Source organism: Dryas octopetala, chromosome 9, assembly GCF_963921425.1.
Source record: "Dryas octopetala chromosome 9, drDryOcto1.1, whole genome shotgun sequence".
Lineage (NCBI taxonomy): Eukaryota > Viridiplantae > Streptophyta > Magnoliopsida > Rosales > Rosaceae > Dryas > Dryas octopetala.
The window spans coordinates 325,909-349,208 of NC_141374.1; the positions used below are offsets into that span (position 1 = coordinate 325,909).

At 38.3% G+C, this 23,300-nt stretch overlaps 1 protein-coding gene, 1 non-coding gene and 1 pseudogene across 2 annotated transcripts; 1 reads left to right on the plus strand and 2 right to left on the minus strand.

Moving 5' to 3' along the window:
- Positions 1-255: 255 nt before the first annotated feature.
- Positions 256-3,664, minus strand: LOC147273004 (Chlorophyll A-B binding family protein). The gene is made up of 6 exons (XM_086256960.1): positions 3,464-3,664; positions 3,202-3,368; positions 2,841-2,987; positions 2,236-2,368; positions 1,242-1,334; positions 256-669 (listed from the first exon to the last, which is right to left on the minus strand). The coding sequence occupies exons 1-6, from the start codon at positions 3,599-3,601 to the stop codon at positions 367-369; spliced, it is 981 nt and encodes a 326-aa protein (XP_086113086.1). The 5' UTR covers positions 3,602-3,664; the 3' UTR covers positions 256-366.
- An 11,040-nt stretch (positions 3,665-14,704) lies between these two features.
- Positions 14,705-14,811, plus strand: LOC147273005 (small nucleolar RNA R71). Its single transcript, XR_015119791.1, has one exon. It is a non-coding gene; the product is annotated as a small nucleolar RNA R71 (small nucleolar RNA).
- A 2,230-nt stretch (positions 14,812-17,041) lies between these two features.
- Positions 17,042-18,574, minus strand: LOC147273006 (uncharacterized; annotated as a pseudogene).
- Positions 18,575-23,300: the final 4,726 nt, after the last annotated feature.

Here is a 23,300-nt window from a genome sequence, read left to right on the forward strand (position 1 = left end):
TTCAAATAACTTGCGTTGAAATTTTTTAGCAGATTTCTGATACTCTGAGAGGCCCAGACTTGAAAGTGGTCCAGTTAAAGATAATAGTTTCAATTTCCACAATACATTAACCATGTCCCGGTTGGAGCTGGTTTGGGCTCATAATAAAAAAACTGACTAAAAGAAAGAGATATTATGGTGGCCGCTCTGATCCTTGGGCCTAAGACATGCTCGGAAACTTGTTAGCTTTTTATTTTTCAAATAATTTTCTCCATATGAGGAAACTAATTAGTAATTATATAATAGAAACTACTTTCTGGTTCTTTTATAGTCACTTAGACTTGCCAAGTTGGTTTACAGTATGTACATAATACAATCCAAATAAGATTACATTAGTTTGAGTATTGAAAGCACATTATTGTGGAGGGGATCTGAAATGTGTTCAAGTAGGTTCTGTACAGGACCTTTACCTGTCATTGCTGCTTGACTATAAAAACCTAACCAGGCAACCATCGCTAAGCGCCCATTTTTTATCTCTTTCACCTTCAGTTCCTCAAAAGCAACAGGGTCTTTGGAGAGGTTCAAGGGATCAAAAAGCTCTCCTCCTGGGTAATTAACATCACCTGGCAAGTAAATTCCCAACGGCTCTAATGCTTCAATCCCACAATATCTTGCATATTCTGGTCCAACCTAGTCACCATCATATGTCTAAAATAAATGAAAACCCAAAAAACGATGTTTGCATTTACGAGCTGGGAAACGCATGCTATAATCAGAATTACGAGACACAACTCTGTAACGCAGAGATATGTTTTCTAACTTGTAAATTTATTATCAGATTACTCGTTTAACACCATGAATGATTCAATTTGGAAAGATGTGGTTGTCATGCACAAACACACACAGAGTTTATGCATGTTTATATGATCTAGAAAGTATGGAACAAACACTTTTGCGACAAGGACTTCTTCCGGACTATGCCACGGAAACAATTTCCCTTTGGGACAATGAATTCTTCTGAGACAATTTCCATTTCTAAAGTTAGGAGTGCTAAATTCTATCACAAATATGAATCAACAATAAGAATCCTGAAGAATATGTTGTCAGGCTCTTGAAGGAGCCCCAGTTCAGGCAAACCAACATGAACTAAGAATGATTTGAAACCATGGGTTAAAACAATGGAATGCTTAATAGACCCTAGGAGCATATGGTACAATACATACATAAATATTGAAGAGAAGATGGGAGCTTTAAAGCATTACCATCAGGAGGACTTGACATATAGCTATGACAATCACTCCTTGGCTTCCAGCTAAGTGGAGTCCCGGGATGCCAAGATAGTCCAGTGTATCTCCCTGGTAAATGTTACATAAGCCAGAAGGAAAAGAAAGTTAATGATAATGCACCTCACATATGTTCATACCAAATTAAATAAGAAGATTTTTTAAATCAGTTCAGAAGACAGATAACAGTCAATGTAACAACGTATGTGGGGTGTACAGTAACATTTATCCCCTAGCAATAATGCATCTGAAATAGTTGAGAATTCCTCAGCTAATATTCATTTCTGGGAGAAACTTAACCCACATAATATACTTCCAAATTAGGCCAACATAACAAGAGTGGTAAGGATCTGTCCCTATCACTTCTATTGAACCCTTTAGCAATACCTGTCTGTGAGCCTTACGAAGATATGGGGACATATGTTGTAGGGATCTTAGATTGACAAAAAAAGGTACAAACAGCTCTCAAAAGCCAAAAACATGGTCCGGAGAGAGAGCATCAATATTTAAATAATAGATCACTGAAGAAGGTAGGGGCTGACAAACCTAGCCAACTTGTAGGCTTGTGGCATTTATGTCTCTGGCTCTCTACCATAGTAGGATGAAATACAACCAGAAAAGCTGATGACCTAAAACATATTTTGACTGAACTACCAATGTGGTTAGCAGTTGAAGATCATTTGAAAACTAAAAACAAGTCTCCGCAATGAAAGACACTGCAACCGACTCTGTTTCATTATCCATAAATTTTGACAAAATTCAGCATAAGTTCTGTTGTATATAAAATACCCATCATTTCAGCTAGATATATTTATAATTCCTAGCTTGGCAAAAGAAAAAAAAAATTATAATCCCTAGAACAAGCAAGGTCAACCAAATTCCTAGCCTGGAAAGGGATGATATGGCCAACCGAATCCCAGCAAGGAAATTGATCAACAAAAAATATGTTTAACTTTACAAAAAAATTACTAACCTTAAGTTTCGAATAGCCAACTCGCCACCACACAGGTTCAACAAAGTGAAAAGCTCCTAGGAGGTCTAAAATTTCTGGAACCAAAGCACCTAGGGAGGCCAGCATGGCCCAACGAGCATGGAGTATTTCAAAGCTGCAGTGTAACAAAGAATATACTGATTATTTGACAACTTAAACTTACAAGTTTTAAATAACACATTTAAAGCCATACACAACCCAATGTCATAGTTAACATAGTAGAACACTTTGAATATGATTCCTTCAAATGAATCTTCACAGAAATGGGTAATTAGCCCTGAAGATTAATATAAGAAGCACTAAGAACAAGATCTCTGTAAAAGCAGTAACAATATTATGAATATTCTTCAGGAAAGTTGAAAGGCTATAGCTTATAATTAATATGGATACCAAGACCTTATTTGACCTACAAGAATTTGTCACCCCTATTTCTATTCCAAAGTTCAAAACTGTGACAATAAGAATCTAAGTTGAATTCATATAGGATTCTGTAGTACAATTTAAACAACAGTTCAATGAGAAGATTATATTGAAGATGGTCCCCAGAGTCAGAAATGGACACAAATAATATCAAAAAAGTGACTTACTTAAAATATTTTTGGAAAGCCACAGGATCCTTGCTCAGACCTATAACATCAAAACCATAATCCCCAGGTAGTTCTCCAGTAAGATATGTAGGATAATCATACGGAAAAGGACCAAGCCATCGGGGACGCTCTTCTCCATACCACAAGCTGTGAAATTGGAAAATATACCATATAGTAAGTACATATTTACAACAAACAAAAACTTGTGATTTCTATCTGAAGTATTAAAAACTGCTGTTTTTGTTTTAGAGAACATAAGGTTAGTAGGTAGTAGTTGGTACTTGGTAGTCCCCAAAATGTATAATCATCAAACAACAAACATTGATTCTTTTACAAATAAGAGAAAATTAGCCGAAATTACCTCTGTTTTCGAGCGTTTTGGGCCAAGGCCCTAAACCTGGAAGAACTCTGAGCTGCAACTTTTTTCCTTTCCTCTAATCTCCTCTGCAGCGACTCCCCGAGTGCGCTATTCGCTATGGCTTTCACAACGGTGAATGGAATCGCCGAGAATACCACAACTCCGACAAGCTTCAGACCAATAAACAACATAAATACATAAACCCTAGAACAAATACAGAAAACATAAGACAAAATGGAATTTGGAACGGACAGAGACAGCAGACCTCTTGCAATGAAGCTTTGCATACAGAAGGTGGCTTAGTCAATCTGAAGTTGCTTCGGGATTTTAGTGGCAGATATTGACGACGAGGAATGAAAGAGTAAGCCGAACAAGGCGAAGCTCGTGGCTGAAGCAGAGCCATGGTGTCATTCTAGCCGTTGGAACAGCTTGCTTCTTTGTATATCGCTTTGGTTTTGTTTGATATTGCGAGCCCTGGTAATTTGGTGAAGGTTGCCCTTTGGACCCAAATTTTTTAAGGTCCGTTGATTTTAGGAACTAAATTATAATATTTTTTTATTTTAACTACCAAAATATTTATGTTATTTTACTTTAGGTACTAAATTTCAGTTTAGGTACCAATTTTAAAAAACATGGTTATATCGAGCTGTGACTGTCTAACAGTCATAACTTTTTTATTGATTTGTTATTTTTTCAATATTTGCCAGGCTTAAACTTTACTGTTTAGTCTTTGAGTTATATGACTTCATCCCCTAAACCTAAATCAAAAGTATTAAACTCTTTAAAATTTAAAATTTTTATAAATTTAAAACAGTCACAGTTTAATCGCAACTGTGACTGTTCGACAGTCACAACTATATAACAAACTGATTTGTGACCTAATCCAAAATGTCTTACTCTAGGTTAGTACCTAAACTAAAAAAAATTAGTGGTTTGCTGCTTTATTGAAAAACTATTGATATTTGGTATTGAATCTTAATTTTCTAAATTTTTTATCACAAGTTCTAATACACTTTCAATATTTAATAAAAAAAAGGGAATTACCAATTTAGTCCATTTATTTGTTTCAAAGTCTCACTTTGGCCCACCCTTTTTTTTTGGCCAGCTTAGTCCACGAAATATTTAACGTTTGCCAACATAATCCATTCCGTCAAAATGTCAATAACAACTGTCAAATTTAAGGACAAAATGGTGAATTCATATCCTAATTCCATTCCATTAAAATGTCAATAACTACTATCAAATTGAAGGGCAAAATGGTGAATTCATATCCTAATTGGATCTAGCAATGCACAAAAACCCTTCCCCCCGCCATTTTCTCCCATCCCTGCCTATACCAGAACATTTCCCTCTAATAATTAAATATTAGTTTTTGTGGGTTATATAACCTATGAGATCATACCTAATATCCTTGCTGCTGCCCATTCTTGACCCCAAACAGGAACATGTCTTCCTCCACATCTTCAACACAAAGATGGATTGGTGAAAGATTCTGTGACTGTGGGAGGCTTGCCCGAACAACCACTAGCTGGACTGATCTTAACCCAGGAAGAAGATTTGAAACATGTCAACTCGGGAAGGTAAGATAAATGCATGAGTGTTTATTTGTGTATTTTTTTTCTTGTCATTTTCGGGTCATTGGTTTTGTGGATTTAAAATCCATCATTTTGCAGCGAAATGGAGGATGTGATCTCTGGAATTGGTTGGACCCTCCTATATGTGCACGTTCTAGGCAGGTTATTCCTGAATTGCTTAGAAGGATTGGAGGATTGGAAGAGACCATCAAAAAACAAAGGACAAAAGAGAAGGCGTTGCTGCTCTGTTTGGGGCTGAGTTGGGTTTTCTTTATATTGACCATCATGATGATGATGTAAGTGGAATTTAAATGGGAGGAACGTGGGTGTAGTGGGAATGACTTTTGGGTGATCTGTGTTTGGAAGTTTATGTACTTGTTAGCTTAACTTTTTTGGTTTTGGGGTATGCTCTGTTTTGGACTTTTGCCATGGCTTTTGGGTGTTTGTTGGTATAAATGAGTTGCTTTGTACGAATGGCTTTTGGGTCTACCTGTGTAGAAATGGCATGCTTTGTAATGGTAGAAACAGCTTTGTTTTACCTTGTAATGCTAGAAGTTGAAGTTGCATTTTATGCTTTGCTTCATTTATGCATTCCAAACCCTTTAGTCAAAGTGTACGCCAAAATGCATCACAAATTGGCAACCAAACTGGTTACAAGACAAATAAAATACATATCAAATAAATGCCTAAAAATAATGCATGTGCAAAAAAAAATGTTCACAAAATACCAATTTGATTGTGCAAAACAAAATGTTGCATAAATACCAATTTGCATAATAATTTGGCAACCAAATTGCATACCAATTTGCATAAAACCTGCCAGCCTAAAAATTGTCCAAAAATGTACAAAAAAACCACATTTTTACAAAATAAAGAGCTTAAATACCTTGGTCAATCAAAACACAACAACAAGCAAAAAAATCTAGTAACCCTATTTCTACTCCAACGGTTGCCTTAGCTCTGCCTTAGCATCAACTCCCACTTCTTCCTCTTCCTCTGGTCAGATTGCTTGCCTTAGCTCTGTGATAGTGATTTTACCACCTGCAAAACAAGGGTCAAACCATACAAAATACTTGCAAGAGAACAAGGTTATTGTAGTATAGAACGGCTCAAGCAAGGTCGATCTCCTCAGGGACTGGTATAAACAGTTGATGAGTTTTAGGATATTCAACTTAGTTAACTCTATGAACTAGACTAAATTAACAAGACTAAAGTCCTAATCTACGTGATGTAGACAAAGTATCTAAAATGGGGAATTGATTTATAGACTAACGACCTAACTAAACACGCTAAAATAGCAACAAGAGGTAGCGATAATAGCTTTAAGAAAATCAAATTGACAAAACACTAAGGTTCAACCTTCACCATTAACAATCCTACGTATCTCTCTCAATTACTTAAGTGATGGAACACAAGCCACTTTGAAGGTTAGGTTTCCCTTATGTAAGCTTTACTCGTGACATTCAAGCTAAAACGTATACCACAACATGCAATTCGTCCATGATATTTAGATCAAATTTTAACATGAGTGATTCATTAAACTCTGTGAAAACCTTTTGATAACCCATGCAATCCTTAAGAGCGTGACATTCGCCTTAAGATAAATTACAATTCTCAATCACAAGAAGCTATGGCCAATTTTTAATGTGACATTCATTCAAAATTGCATCAAATTATTTTTCTAAACACCCTAATGATGATCAATCATCAAGACACAAAGATAGTATAAACTTAGTGATTGAAAATATCAAAGTAAACATGGACCACACTTAAGCAACCGAAAGAGAACTCTACGTATTCATGTTAAGGCTCACGGCCTCACCCTAGCAAATGAATTAGTTATGCATAGTCATATTAAACAAAAATAAACATAAGAAAGTAAAGACACCCTTGACAGAAAATACAAAGGCTGAATGTCCCCTGTTGCACGCAGCTCCCAGAATTTCTTTCTTCTCTTCGTCTCTCCCCCCTTCCTTTTCACTATGACATCCCTCTTATAGGTATTTGAAAACATAATCCTAACTTCAAAGGGACCTCAAGACCGTTCAAGCAGTCCTTGGCGGTGAGGGAAACTTAAAATAATAAATTACTAATTTAAACTTTCCTATTCTTGGTTGGAAATCACAGCAGTGCACCGCCTTGGATCGTTGGATGACCAAATCATCTTAGAATTGGACGAATAAGATGGCTTTAGAAAGGTATGGACGTCAGCTTCCAAAGTCAAGAAGGAAGTTTCTTTGAATATTGCTTTTAGAGTGGACTTTCTTCACCCGCAAGCTTCGGAGATCCAATCTGTCCAGTCTGAAATTTGGGCTGACTTTGCTTGAAAAACTGTATCAATTGGCTGGGTGGAAAAATCTACAAAAATCACACAATGAACTTCAAGATGTGTTCTTTCATCTCCAACCGACTTTACTCAAAAATTCCTCTGTTTGCATATATTTTCATCAAATGCCATTATGCTGCTCCTGAGACAGAAAATGTGAAAAAGTATCAAAAACACTTAAAATCTTCTAACAAAATGGTACAAAAACTAAGTGAAAGAGGTATATACATGTAGTATAATATTCATCTTATCAAATACCCCCAAACTTAGATTTTTGCTGGTCCTCAAACAAAACAAAAAGTAAAGAACAGAAACACAAGCTTTAGAAAATAGATTTTTTTTTTTTTTTCATTAGTCTCAGGAACTTATGTCACCTTTAAAACAATTAGAGATTAGCTTGCTTCAATTTCCAACTCAGAGGTTTTATAAAGAACAAACCAACAACTTCCACAATCCATTTCAAAGCCAAAAAAGAATCAAAATGTCATATAACTCTTAGCTTCAACTTCGAATTCTCACAGGTATTTCTCTCAGAATAAAAGCACTCAGAAGTTGGTTAAATATCTCTCTCAAACATATGTGAGTAGATTGATGTAGATAAGAAAAACTAAATCTCACATATATATCATGAAAAACGAAATAAAGTAAAAATTAAAATTATGATCTCATGAAAAGATACCAATTACCAAGAATTTGAACCAGATCTCAATTAACTCCCCGTAATCATACCATATTGCTCTTAAGATCAAGTTAGGACTTTTTTTTCTTTTAGGTTGTAATGTACGGCTGGGGGTGAAGGTTAAAGGAATGAAGGATAAAGGAAACACAAAGATCTAAGGAAGTGATAGAAAACAAACTCATGGTTCTTTGGCATTTTTGAACTTTGCGGCAAAGACTAGCTTTTTAAACTTTCAACTTTATAAATTTCACACACATACACCCCTACTTCTTCTCTCTTTTTTTTTTTTTTTTTTTTTTAAGGGGGGGAGGGTACGGCATAGATGTATTCTTTGACTTCTTGATCTTTCACAACACATTTTTCTTTTCAAGCCTTGCGCAAATTCTCTTTCTTTTCTTTTAACCATAAGCGAGTCTCTACAACTCCTTAGATAGGGTAGGATAATATAATGAAAGGGTGATTCCCCCAAACTTGAGGGTTGGCATGGATAATAAGGTTCAACAAAGAAAAGGCTTTATTTTTGGCTCAACTGGGTGAATAAGGATAAAATTGTATCAAGGTTGGTTAGCAAATGTTCCAAAAATGGCCTACTATCCTTTCTTAAAACCAAAATGATAATTTCATGAAAAGCCTTGTTAAGATGCAAAGGTCCATATTGATGGTATTCATAGCAATTGATCAAAAGAAAGATAATGAGATCATCCATATATCAGTAATGAGCACAAACAGAAAAATAGAGTTGATTTGTAATCCCTCAGAAATAAAGAATGGTTGCAAAAGCTCACAGGGTAATAAATGTCTCCACAAATATGTATGTAACAATTAAACCTTATTTAACTCATCAATTTCTTGCTTTAGTTATATGGTTCATAAACACATGTAACAACCAATATTCTCCACCCCCAAACTGAATCCAAGCATTGTCCTCAATGATAAAAAGAAGAAAAACAAATAATGCAAATTATAGAGAGGGCATGAAAAGGAAAATAAGCAAAAGGAAGAGGACACACCCATTATGGCTCTAGCGTGTGGAGGAATTGAATGAGAAAGTGGAGAATGATGGTGGATATGTGTGAGACAAAGAGTTGCAAAAAGTGGAGGTGAGATGAAGCAAAAGGATGCCCAAACCCGAGACTAGGAAGAATGTAGGCAGCAGCATTTTTGTTTTTTTGTTTTTTGTTTTTTGTTTTTTTTGTGAGAGCATTTAGCGATGGTGTTTTTTCCAGAAACCGCTGCTGAAGTGTGGCAGAATCCTTTTTGCAACGAAAATCTGATGAACAGCCCCTGCGGAAGGTCTTTAGTGACAGAAGCTGAAGAACACCTGAAAAACACAGCAGCAGTAGTTTTTGCCAAAAAATGAACTTCTGAGCACCCCAATTCACAATGTAGGGCCGGAAGCACCCCCAAACTTTTTCCTAAACATCATAGTGCCCACATTGAACATGTCTCTAGCAGCAGATTCCCACCAAAAACACCACAATTCGCATAAAGCTCAGAATTTGAAAATGACCAAAATGAGGCCAAAAAGGCAAAATTGTAGTGCCATGTGCTCTAGTCCAAAACATCACCCCAAAACAGCTTCGTAGGGTCACAACTGACCTGGAGGAACCATTCCTTAGCCGATAATAACTGAGAAATTGAACTTGTGCACATGGAAACTTCAAAACTACTTCTAATTAAAACAGCTGCCCAAGATGGACTTCCTCTATGATGTTCATTGCAAAATTCACTCTTACACATCATATTGGAAGTATAGAAGCTCATGGTAGGAGGGAGGCTACTCTAAAGGCCTTATTGCAAAATCTGGGTACCTCAACCCCCAAAGTGTAGGCTTTTGGCTTCTCAGCTAGTACTTAACATTTTTCTCGGTCATGTGAGTATGAAAGTCACTTCTCCATTCCACAAGAAGACTTAGGAACTTGCTGGAGAGCTCGTAACAACTGTACTTATAGCAAGATACCAGAATTAGAACTTAGATGCAAAAGAATACGTAAAATAAGCAGAAAATCACTAAAAATAAAAATAAAAGAAAGGTGCTTGGGTTGCCTCCCAAGAAGCGCTTGATTTAATGTCTATAGCTAGACATTGCTGAAGGCACTGTGGCTAACTTATCAGGTTCTTTCAAAGAGATTGATTCCTTGGCAAGATCATATGGAGATTCCTTGTAAAGCTTCAGGCGGTGTCCATTAACTTTGAACACAAAACCAGTATGCATATTTTGTATATCTACAGCTCCGTGAGGATAGATTTGAGTGACAAGGTATGGACCATTCCAACGTGATTTGAGCTTTCCAGGAAAAAGCTTCAGCCTTGAATTAAAAAGCAAAACTTTTTGGCCTAGATGAAACTATTTACGAAGGATGTGAGCATCATGAAACTTCTTGGTCTTATCGTTGTAAATCTTTGCATTCTCATTGGCCTCATTCCTTATTTCTTCAAGTTCATTCAACTGCAACTTCCTCTTCTCTCCTGCTGCTTGGGAGTCAAAATTTAGCTGCTTAATAGCCCAATATGCCTTGTGCTCAAGTTCCATAGGCAGATGGTAGGCTTTCCCATACACCAAACAAAAAGGAGACATCCTAATTGGTGTCTTATATGCTGTCATGTAGGCCCACAAAGCATCATTGAGCTTTAAACTCCAGTCTTTTCGAGATGAACTCACAGTTTTCTCGAGAATTCTCTTGAGCTCTCTATCAGATACCTCAGCTTGTTTAGATGTCTGTGGATGGTAAGCAGTGGCGACTCGATGAGTTATATGATATTTGGCAAAAAGGACAACGATGGTGCAGTTTAAAAATTGCTTCCCTTCATCACTAATGACAGCATGAGGGACTCCAAACCGTGGGAAAATGGTGTTCCGCAGGAAACCCAACACCACAGAACTTTTGCACGTTGGAGAGGCTATTGCCTCTAGCCACTTAGAGACGTAGTCCACAGCAACCAAAATGTACAGATTGCCATGTGAAGAGGGGAAAGGCCCCATGAAATCAATGCCCCACACATCGAACAATTCAATCACCAAAATACTCTGCTGGGGCATCTCATTTCTTTGAGATAGATTGCCAACTCTTTGACACTTATCACATGCACGACACCAAGTATATGCATCCTTAAAAAGAGAAGGCCAAAAGAAACCACTCTGCAATATTTTGGCTGCTGTCCTTCTTGGGCCAAAATGCCCCCCACATGCATAGATAGCGCAAACTTCAAAATGCTCTCTTGCTCCTCCATGGGTACACATTTTCTAATGATTTGATCTGAACAATGCTTATAGAGATAGAGCTCATCCCAATAATAGAATTTGACTGTGGAAATAAACTTCTTTTTCTGTTGAGAACTGAATTCTTGAGGAACAACTCCACATGCCAAATAATTTACAATGTCTGCATACCATGGCACATGGTGGGAGATACTGAAAAGCTGCTCATCCAGAAAACTTTCATGGAGTGGAAGTAAATCTTCCTCTTCATTGCTGGGATTGACAATCCGAGAGAGGTGATCTGCCACCACATTTTCACTACCCTTTTTATCTCGGATTTCCAAGTCAAATTCTTGCAGAAGTAGGACCCTTCTAATCAATCTTGGCTTGACATCCTTTTTAGACAATAGATACTTGAGAGCAGAATGATCGGAATATACGATGACCTTAGCACCAATTAGGTAAGATCTAAACTTCTCAAGAGCAAAAATCACCGCAAGTAATTCTTTCTCCGTAATGGCATAATTTAGTTGAGCATCATTCAAGGTGCGGCTGGCATAATATATAAAATGGGGGAGCTTGTCTCGTCGCTGACCAAGGACAGCACCTACAGCATAGTCAGAGGCATCGCACATAAGCTCAAAGGGCAAACTCCAATCTGGGGCTGTAATGATGGGGGCTGAAATAAGAAGTTGTTTCAATGCATTAAAGGCGTCAAGGCATGCTCCGTCAAACACAAATAGGACGTCCTTTGCAAGGAGGTTGCATAAAGGCCGGCTGAGCTTGGAGAAGTTCTTAATAAACCTCCTATAGAACCCAGCATGTCCAAGGAAGGATCTCACATCCTTCACAGAGGCAGGTGGCGGCAGTTTGGCTATCACATCAACCTTGGCTTTGTCCACCTCAACTCCCTTACTTGAGACTAAATACCCTAACACGATACCCTGTTTAACCATAAAATGACACTTCTCCCAGTTCAAAACAAGGTTAGTGTCCCTACATCTTGCCAAAACCAAAGATAAATTATCCAAGCATATATCAAAAGAATCGCCAAGTACTGAAAAATCATCCATAAAAACGTCAATGATTCTCTCAACCATGTCTGAGAAGATACTCATCATACACCGTTGAAAAGTGGTCGGGGCATTGCACAAACCAAAAGGCATATGCCTATAAGCAAAGGTGCCAAAAGGGCATGTGAACGTGGTCTTTTCTTGGTCCTCTGGGGCAATGAGAATTTGATTATAACTTGAGTAACCATCAAGAAAACAATAATGTGAATGCTCAGCTAACCTTTCGAGCATCTGATCAATAAAGGGCAAAGGAAAATGATCATTCATAATAGCAGCATTGATCTTCCGATAATCAATACAAACTCGCCATCCGGTGGTCATTCTTGTAGGCACGAGCTCATTGTTGTCATTCTTGATCACGGTAATGCCAGATTTCTTTGGCACCACTTGGGTAGGGCTCACCCACCTGCTGTCAGATATATGATAAATAATGCCTGCATCCAGTAGTTTCATCACCTCAGCCTTGACAACTTCCTTCATAATAAGATTCAGGCGTCTTTGAGCTTCAATAGTGGGCTTGGTTTCGTCCTCCATCAAAATCCTATGCATACACATGGACGGACTAATGCCCTTAATGTCAGTGATAGTCCACCCAATCGCACCTTGATACTTGCGCAGCACCCTTAGTAATTTTTCTTCCTTAGTATCATTAAGATCAGCAGTAATAATGACAGGTAAAGTCTCATTCATCCCTAAGTGAGCATACTTGAGATGACATGGCAATGATTTGAACTCCAGTTTGGGAGCTTGCTCAATGGAAGGAGGGAGGGCCGGCTTAGGTGCTCTAAGACTCTCATACACATGTCGCCACTTTGGGTACTGAAGTGGTGCTTTGTCTAGGGCAGCAATGAGGTGCACGACTTCGTCTTCCATGTCTAAACTAGCATCATGGTTAGTAAGGCAGTTTTGTAACTTATCTTGAGAAGATCTTGAAACAAAATGGGCATGTACTATCCCATCCAAGACATCAACACGAAAACACTCTTCAAGCTCAGATGGGAGTTTGGCAGCCTCATACAATTTATAACAACTGACTGGTCTTATATTCTGAATGTCAAAGTGCCCGCTTCAATAAGTGTCTAGGCAGTGGCCATGAATGGTCGGCCTAGAATGAGAGGAATGTCATCATCCTCTACCATGTCAAGCACTATAAAGTCAGCTGGGATATAGAATTTATCCACCTTGATAATGAGATCTTCGATTATGCCCATTGGGTAAGTGACAGATCTGTCTGCTAATTGCAAACTAACTGAGGTAGGTTTTAGCTCTCCTTTCCCTAGCTTTTGAAATACAGAGTAAGGCATAAGGTTAATGCTAGCGCCATGATCAATTAGAACTTTTTGAAGTTCAAGATTTCCAATTGTGCAAGATATAATGAAGCTCCCTGAGTCTTTCTTCTTAGGTGGAAGCTTATGAAGAAGGACTGCACTGCATTGCTCCGTCAAAATCACCTTCTCATATTCTAAAAATTTCTTTTTGTTGGCACACAACTCCTTGAGGAACTTGGCATAAGATGGAATTTGTTTTATTGCATCCAACAGGGGTAAATTGATCTGGACCTTAGCTAAAGTCTTCATGAACTCTATGGCTTGTTGGTCCTTGGAACGTTGTTGCTGCCTTTGAGGAAATGGCAGTGGTGGCACGTAAATTGGGCTGTCACTTGGTGCAAAAAGGGGGCTAGAAACTTACGGAATGTGGCCTGGCCGTGCCTGGGCTTTGGCATACCTTGCTGCTGGTCGCGTTGGGATATCACTGCTGTCACTAAGTTCTTGATTCGGCATAGCAGTAGTCTTTGGCAAGCTAACTGGCACTTCTTCCAAGAGTTCCTCCTCTTCTGAATCTTCATTATTCAAGTCCCTAGGTCTGTTGTCATAGCTCTTCCCATTCCTTAATGTCTTGATGACTTTGCAGTGCTCTTGGCCTCTCGGATTTGGCACGGGTTGGCTAGGAAACTGTCTTTTTTCTCTCTCACTATTTTGGTGGGCTAGCTGCCCAGCCTGCTGCTCTAGGTTTTTAATGGATGCCTTCACATTTTGCATATCTTATGCATTGCTCTCTAAATATTTTTGAGTAGCCTCCATGAATTTTGACAATTGATCTTCAATGGAAGGCTTGGGAAGCACGGCTGCTTGTTGATATGGTTGTTGATGATATGTCCGGCCTTGTTGGTTGCCACCTCAAACAAAATTGGGATGGTTCTTCCACCCAGGGTTATATGTATTGGAGAAGGGGTCGTTCCTAGGCCTATTGTAATTATTCATCATATGGACATGCTCTTGCACGAGCTCTGGCAAGCTGTCTTTGTTGGGGCACTGTGTAATGTCATGAGTTGGTTCACTACATATGGCACATGACTGTTGTGGACTTGGTATTGAAGAAGCCTGCAATAAAGCATCAATCTTTGCGTTGAACGTCTTTTCTAACTTAGCAATTTGGGCAGAAACATGAGGAGAACCTTGAGACATTTCGAAAACTCCTCTCTTTTGGGTTTGTTCTTCTGTCCATTGTTGGGATTCAGATGCCATCATATCATACAACTCAAAAGCTTCCCTTGCTGATTTAGACATTAAAGACCCTCCAGCGGATGCATTCACTTGACTCTTGGTGATCGTATTGAGACCGTCGTAAAAGATGTTCATTTGAAGGTCGGCATCAAACCCAGTATGAGGGCATTTGACGTAGAGTTCATTGTACCTTTCCCATGCTTCATGGAATGACTCATTTGGTTTTTGGGCAAAGGCTAATATTTCTTTCTTAAGTGCAAGAGTCTTGGAAGAAGGGAAAAACTTGTTAAGAAACTTGTCTTGCAGTTGTGCCCATGTTGTAATACTATTTGCAGGGAGTGAATGTAGCCACGTCTTGGCTTTGTCCTTTAAGGAGAACGGAAAAAGGCGTAACTTGATAGCTTCAGAAGAGAAACCCCTGATTATGGTATTGTCACATGCTTCAAGGAAGTCAGCCAGATGCATGTTAGGGTCGCTGTTTGGCAAACCATGGAATAAGGGCAAGATGTTGAGGATGTGAGGCTTGATTTCAAAGGTGGTGACGTCCTCCACAGCTGGATAGGTGATGCATCTTGGCAGCGCATTGGCTCTTGCTGCCAATGAATTCCTCAAAGGTTGTCCTGCCGCAGGTAGACCAAGAGCCATGGTTAAGACAAGTGGTCTCTATGACGATGGCAATGAAGATGGTTTGACAATAGATGTACTATTCTCAGATTCACGAAACAGATCGGCAAGAGAAATATCACGTAGGCTGAAATCTTGTTCTAAATATCTTTCTCTAGCTAACTTCCTTGCAGTTCTCTCTGGTTCAGGGTCGTAGGCAGCAAGAGCTTGATTCTGGGACCTTGTTCCATTCACCATATACTACCTATAACCTGAAGATACAACCAAAATAATATGTCACAAATAAAGAACACAAAATACAATAATAAAGGAACCAACTAAACAGCAAAAATTTTTTTTTTTTTTTTTAAGAATGTAACGAGTAATTAGCTAACTAAGCAAAATAAACACAAAAACTCGGGAACTGTTGGCACAGTCCCCGGCAACAGCGCCAATTTCTTGATAGTGATTTTACCACCTGCAAAACAAGGGTCAAACCATACAAAATACTTGCAAGAGAACAAGGTTATTGTAGTATAGAACGGCTCAAGCAAGGTCGATCTCCTCAGGGATTGGTATAAACAGTTGATGAGTTTTAGAATATTCAACTTAGTTAACTCTATGAACTAGACTAAATTAACAAGACTAAATTTCTAATCTACGTGATGTAGACAAAGTATCTAAAATGGGGAATTGATTTATAGACTAACGACCTAACTAAACACGCTAAAATAGCAACAAGAGGTAGCGATAATAGCTTTAAGAAAATCAAATTGACAAAACACTAAGGTTCAACCTTCACCATTAACAATCCTACTTGTCTCTCTCAATTACTTAATTGATGGAACACAAGCCACTTTGAAGGTTAGGTTTCCCTTATGTAAGCTTTACTCGTGACATTCAAGCTAAAACGTATACCACAACATGCAATTCGTCCATGACATTTAGATCAAATTTTAACATGAGTTATTCATTAAACTCTGTGAAAACCTTTTGATAACCCATGCAATCCTTAAGAGCGTGACATTCGCCTTAAGAGAAATTACAATTCTCAATCACAAGAAGCTATGGCCAATTTTTAATGTGACATTCATTCAAAATTGCATCAAATTACTTTTCTAAACACCCTAATGATGATCAATCATCAAGACACAAAGATAGTATAAACTTAGTGATTGAAAATATCAAAGTAAACATGGACCACACTTAAGCAACCAAAAGAGAACTCTACGTATTCATGTTAAGGCTCACAGCCTCACCCTAGCAAAGGAATTAGTTCTGCATAGTCATATTAAACAAAAATAAACATAAGAAAGTAAAGACACCCTTGACAGAAAATACAAAGGCTGAATGTCCCCTGTTGCACGCAGCTCCCAAAATTTCTTTCTTCTCTTCGTCTATCCCCCCCTTCCTTTTCACTATGGAATCCCTCTTATAGGTTTTTGAAAACATAATCCTAACTTCAAAGGGACCTCAAGACCGTTCAAGCAGTCCTTGGCGGTGAGGGAAACTTAAAATAATAAATTACTAATTTAAACTTTCCTATTCTTGGTTGGAAATCACAGCAGTGCACCACCTTGGATCGTTGGATGACCAAATCATCTTAGAATTGGACGAATAAGATGGCGTTAGAAAGGTATGGACGTCAGCTTCCAAAGTCAAGAAGGAAGTTTCTTTGAATAATGCTTTTAGAGTGGACTTTCTTCACCCGTAAGCTTCGGAGATCCAATCTGTCCAATCTGGAATTTGGGCTGATTTCGCTTGAAAAACTGTATCAATTGGCTAGGTGGAAAAATCTACAAAAATCACACAATGAACTTCAAGATGTGTTCTTTCATCTCCAACCAACTTTACTCAAAAATTCCTCTGTTTGCATATATTTTCATCAAATGCCATTATGGTGCTCCTGAGACAGAAAATGTGAAAAAGTATCATAAACACTTAAAATCTTCTAACAAAATGGCACAAAAACTAAGTGAAAGAGGTATATACATGTAGTATAATATTCGTCTTATCACTCTGCCTCTATCTCTCCTTGCTGCAGTTGAATTTGAAGCCTCAGTGGTTACTACACCTCTCCCACTCCCTCCCCCTATTACTATACCTCTACTTCTACCTCTGGCCACCTTCCTTAGTACTTGTCCATCACATTGAATGAATGATACTCGTTGTGTCCCAACACAATAACATAACAAGAACATCACATAAAGGATTTGCATTGTACCATGTTTGCAGTTTGAGTAATTGAGGTTGATGCATCTTGTTGAGTTTGAACTTGAGGGGATGCCATACTCCTTTCACCTTGCACATTCTTCCAAACCAGAATTATGACTCAAATAAAATAAAATAAGTGTATGAAAATTCAGCATGTATAAAGAGAAGCATAAATACCTGATTGCCGACGACCCTTTTACAAGTTTTCACATTGTGGCTCTCAGCTCCACACTTGCTACATCTGATAGTTACCCAATGTCTTCTCAATACTTGAGGTGGGGCCACTTCTAATGGATTGGGGTTTGGGGTAGTGTTTGCAGCTGGAACTTTACTTGGGCCATCTGTTCTTTTTTTCTTGGGCCTACTAGGCTGCTTAAGGCATTTTGGTGGTAGAATCTTATCATCATCACCTTTTTCCCACATATCCATTGAAGGCATTGGAAAAATTATGGGGTCATATGCCTTGAGGTAAACATCTTTCTTGTAACAACCATGAACATAATCAAGCACATCTTCCTCTCATCAATACACATGCAATAGCATGTACACAAGATATCCCACTCAACTCCCACCTCTTGCAACTGCAAGTCCATTGACTGAGATCAACACTGAACTGATAGCCCCCAATATGCTTTACCTCATATATGGTTGGCCCTGCCATTCTTACTATCAGCACACCTGTTTCTAGCTTTCTCTTCTCGACTATCTTCAAGATCCTAGGCCCAACTGAATGATGCCAGCTCCTGCAGGCAGCCCTTCTATTGGCCATTCTCAGCATTAACCACATTCTAATCCTCTCTAGCATGGTTAGGATAGGCTTGTCCCTAGCATCAAGGATGGCAGAGTTGAAACTCTCACATAGATTGTTCAATAGTATATCACATTTGGAATGTGTCCCAAAGTGTGACCTTGACCAATTCTTTGCAGGCTTCTCACTCAACCACCCCTAGGCTGCATTATCAACAATCCTCATTTTGTCCATCTCTTCTTTCCACCATGGAACACAAGTAGACCTTGCTGCTGCCCATAACAGGTTCTTCAATTGGAGGCCAGGGTATTTGAGTTTGAAATTATTATGTAAGTGCCTCACACACATCCCATGTTCTTCACTTGGCATTAACCTCTCTATGGCAGACACTAATCCATTTTGTTTGTCACTGATCATTACATAATCATGACCATTCTCAGTGTTGATGTCTTTCATCAGAAGCTCCAAAAACTACTCCCATGAGTTCTTGTTTTCAATCTCCAGTATAACATATGCAACTGGAAACAATCCATTGTTTGGATCAACCCCCACTGCAGTGAGAATCTGTCCTGGATAAGGCCCTTTGGTGTGACATCCATCAACCCCAATTACAAGCCTACACCTTTGCAAAAAGCCTTCTCTCCATGCATCCAAGCAAATATACATTCTATGGAAAAGCACTTTGTCACCTTCTTTGTTTGTACTAATCTTGATAGTGCTACCTCTGTTTTTTCTCAGCAACTCATTTGCATAATCTCTTAGCCTAGCATATTGAGTATCATAGTTGCCTTCATTTAGGACATCAGCCTTCCTCTTGGCCTTGTAAACTTGAGTCTTTGTTACATTTATGTTGAATTCTTGTCTCACCTTACTCTGGAAACCAGCCAGAGACCAACCAGGATTGTTCCTCAACTTAGCAGGAAACCTGTCTGCAAGCCAGGTTGAATTGGCTTGTTTCACATTCCCCTTCTTGTTGCACATATGTTGCAGCCTTAGTTTCTTTATGGCCCATGTGGATGAACTTGAAGATAGAGGGTTGGCCCGTACTAGGAAATGACATTTTGTGGTCCTAATACAAATTGCATTCAATCTAACCTTGTCATTCTTCACAAACTTTAATTGTCTGCCTTCTCTAATTCCACATTCTTTTATGAACTCCATGCATTCATCTTTAGTGGCAAACTGCTTACCTAACTCCAAAACATGATTTTTCATATCAGTAGCCCTATTGAATTGCTTGAACTTTGGCACTTTCTTTTTTTTCTTCCTTCGAGAGCATTCAGCTTCACCATCAGAAGAATCCTCACTTAAGCTTTCTAGCTCATCTGATTTGTCACCATCATCTGAAATCTCCCCAACATCATTGGTGGCAGCCACAAGGTCAACCTAAGGATCTACATTAGTCTCATATGCCATATCATCATCATTATCAGTGTATTCATAATCACTGTCTACAAATTCATCCTCTTCTGCAGCTTCCCCAACTTCACCAGCTTCACCAATTCTACCATCTTCACCAACTTCACCATCTTTACCATCTTCATCATCTTCACCATCTTCACCATCTTCATCATCTTTGCCAACTATGAAACCATTCTCATTATAGTCTGTGTAATCATTTGGATGAACATTCTTTGATTGACTGTTTACCTCATCACCACCACTACCAGAAACCACATTGTTCAGTAAAGCTTGATCATCGACATCATCTATAGTCAACTGATACTCTGGTCTCTCCAAAGATGGCCATACGTGTGAAGCCTGACTCTCAACTTGGGTATAAATAGGGCCCTCATAATATAACAGTCCAAGTTGGTTGGGAGGAACAACACTAACCAATGAGAGAACATGTGCATCAGACCTAATATAAACTAAACCATTTGGCCCATTGGTTCTAGGAACCCTATAGTATATACTAAGTTTTTTGGGCTCAACCTTTTCCATGTTCACATCATACCCAAGTTGCTTGCCCATTTTCATGAGGTCCAATAGGGATAAAAGGTCTCTTGAGAGATCATCAACTCAACACACAGTGCCCCCTTGTAAACCCTTTTTCTAAATGTACCCCCATACTGAATTTGTAGAGTAATCCCATCAGGATCCCCTACACACAATTAAAAAATTCATATTCCTCACAAACCATACTTAAGTGTAACATGTTCTAATAGTAACACAAATATAACATGGATTACATACATACACTAGCTACCAACTTAACCAACCCATTTGGCATCCTAATACCCTATCAGCATTGGCAAAATTGACACAATTGGCAGCCCCATTAACTAGCAAAATTGACCATCACAAACCATCACAAACCATCCTATTAAACTATATACAGTCACACCACAAAAAGAAAAAAATAAAGGACATTTAGGACAAACCACCTACACAAGTACCAGCCTTCAATGTTCACCGACCACTGTACTAAGCAATAACACTTAAAAAAACAAACCCAACATAGTATAAAATTCAAGATTCTCATCAATCCAGCTGCAGACTAAAGAGAACAAAACAGAGAAAAGGTTATTTGGGACCACATCGAACAAAAAAAGGAAAACCCTAAAAGTGGCAGACATATGCATTTTACAAGCTGCCAAATGGAACACACAAGGACCACACCCAGGCTTTTTCCTAGCTACCAAACAAACAAAGAACAATAAACAAATCCAATAAACAACAGCTACCAAATATCCGAAGCATAACAAGACCAATTTGCGCACTTACCGTACATGGGATGCTCCCCAAATGTCCGAATTCAATAACCATCGCCAGAAATCCCAACGATCTCAAATGCAACACGAATTCACCAAGGTTCCAACCAGATCTCGCGAACAAATCCAAAAAAAAACCCACAAAACCGTTGGCCTGCTATATGTTCTCGAAGAGTCCATAACCCACATACGCCAATTAACCCCCATTTGACCCTATTTGACTTATTAAGGATATTAATTCACCATTTTTGCCCCTAAATTTGACGGCTGTTATTGACATTTGACGGAATGGACCATGTTGGCAAACGTTAAATATTTCGTGGACTATGGCAAAAAAAAAAAAAAGGGTGGACCAAAATGAGACTTTGGAACAAATAAGTGGACTAAATTGGTAATTCCCTCTAATAAAAATTTAGAAATTTAAAAAAATTATCAGTATAAGGAAAATTTGAAAAAACTACTAAAATTTTCAAAAGAATATTGATTTTCGAATCTACTACCAAATTTTTTAAAAAAAGACTACAAAGGGCAATGAATCAAACAAAGAAAAAGACCTGTAGCAAAAGACAAGAAGACAAAGACATATGTTTTCACAATCAAATGGTTTTCACATGTGTTGAACCCGAAATTTAGATAACAATAATAAAGATTATCATACGAACGTCTGACGTGGAACCGATTGAGTGGCTGGACTTTCCTTTTTATCTCGTCAAAGCTTCTACTCCTTGTCGATAGGTTGGATTTCCTGCAAAAAAACTCTTTCATGCTAAAGTCAGAGAAAGAAAATTCTCTAATTGGTAAATAATGATTTTTGACATACCTCTCATCAACGATTTCCATGGGTTTTATAGATACTTTCCTCATTAATTCCCAAATTTTGTCTGTTATTCTTGACTTTCAGAGATCGTGGGATTAATGAGAGGAAATAATGAGATTTATCTCATTAATGTCTTGACCGTTGGCTTGATGAAAACATGAACAATTATTTCCCACATTTTCCTCCCCATAATACTCAATTAGTTATCGTCATTATTATTAGAATAAACATTAAGATAATGAATCTTAATCAATTTATACATATAAATTGATAATTAAAATTATAATGAACACGTCACCTTTTTGACTTGGTCTCCAATATTTGTAGCAAATAGGAAATCGCCACGTGTCATGGTGATATTTTGCTCCAACAGATGCCCTATTTCGTTTTCCTTATGACATTCAAACTCTTTGAGTTAGAAGGAAAATGAAACTCTTTCTCGAGTTATATATTCACGTTGAAGTAGGATTCTCAATTTTCAAGATCTTTGTCGTCGATTTTTTTAAATTGCCTTTGAGGCACCTGGGTTTCACACACTGATGCGTGACATCTGCTAATTGTGTCGTAGGTTTCCCTTATCATTTTTTCTGCTTTTTTTCTTTCTACAAAGATGGTGCAAATGATGGATCTCGTGACCTCGAGGACCGAGTTCAAAAGCTTGAAGCTTCTACTCATGGAGTCTCTGGGAAGTTCAGGTTTCTGCTTCCGTCTTCTCGAGTCAGAGTTGGAGCTTCTGATGTGTGAAGGTGTTAAGAGAGATTTACAAATAATGACACTATTTATGATCCTTTGGTCTCGAAGGAGTCCAAGATTGTTTCTCCCGAGGACGAGGTCGTGGCTGTAGTCAATGATTGAGCAATGGCTAACGCCTCGACCTCCGATGATGACCCATTGGAGTCTTGGTCATCTTCATCCCTCTAGGTTTCTTGTCTCATCCTTTAGTATGAAATGCTTAGTTTAATTAAAAAATCAAATTTCGAATAAATCTATTAATTACTTTATCTTTCAAATTTTCACGGATGGATAAAACAACTTGCCCCCTGCGGATTTAAAATTCGAGATGAATTTAGGGTTTTATAAATACCTAGTTTAACAACTAATATTCTCATCAGAGTTTTGTTCTTGGAATATCATGAGAAGAATTCGTAGATCATAGTCGAGTTTGCGAGTACGTGCTCTTCTTCGCGAAAGGAAGGGTTTTGAAAAACCATAAACTTGTCGGCATACATCCCTTTTTCAAGGATCGACATCTTATTATGAGGATTGTGGTTCCAAACTTGCTTTTGAGCGCCCTTTTTCTCTTAACGGTGTTGATTCCACTTCAAGAGATATTTTGTCGGGCTCAAGGCAATGCTCTGCTCAAGCAAATGCCCCCATTCCGACTTTGAAATGGCATTATCTTACTGCTTGCATGAAGCTCATAGTGATGCAAGTCGAGGTCAAGCGCTCAAGGACTAAGTTGAATAAGGCTAGTTGATCCATGAGCTCTACCTATATTGTGGGTTACCTTGATGGTTTTATTCAGGGGTCGGATGTTCTTCGCATATAATCACTTACCTTGATGGTTTTACTTTTGATCCCACATTAATCTTTTCTATCAATTCCATCAGCCAATTCGTCAAAATTGGTGACGTGACTTGAGCATTTTTTT

Coding starts and splice junctions, on each gene's coding strand:
- LOC147273004 (XM_086256960.1), bottom strand. CDS start 3,601: ATGGCTCTGCTTCAGCCACGAGCTTCGCCTTGTTCGGCTTACTCTTTC. Junction 2,988..3,201: donor CAAAACGCTCGAAAACAGAG/GTAATTTCGGCT, acceptor CCAATTTCACAG/CTTGTGGTATGGAGAAGAGC. Junction 1,335..2,235: donor TTGGCTATTCGAAACTTAAG/GTTAGTAATTTT, acceptor AACATTTACCAG/GGAGATACACTGGACTATCT.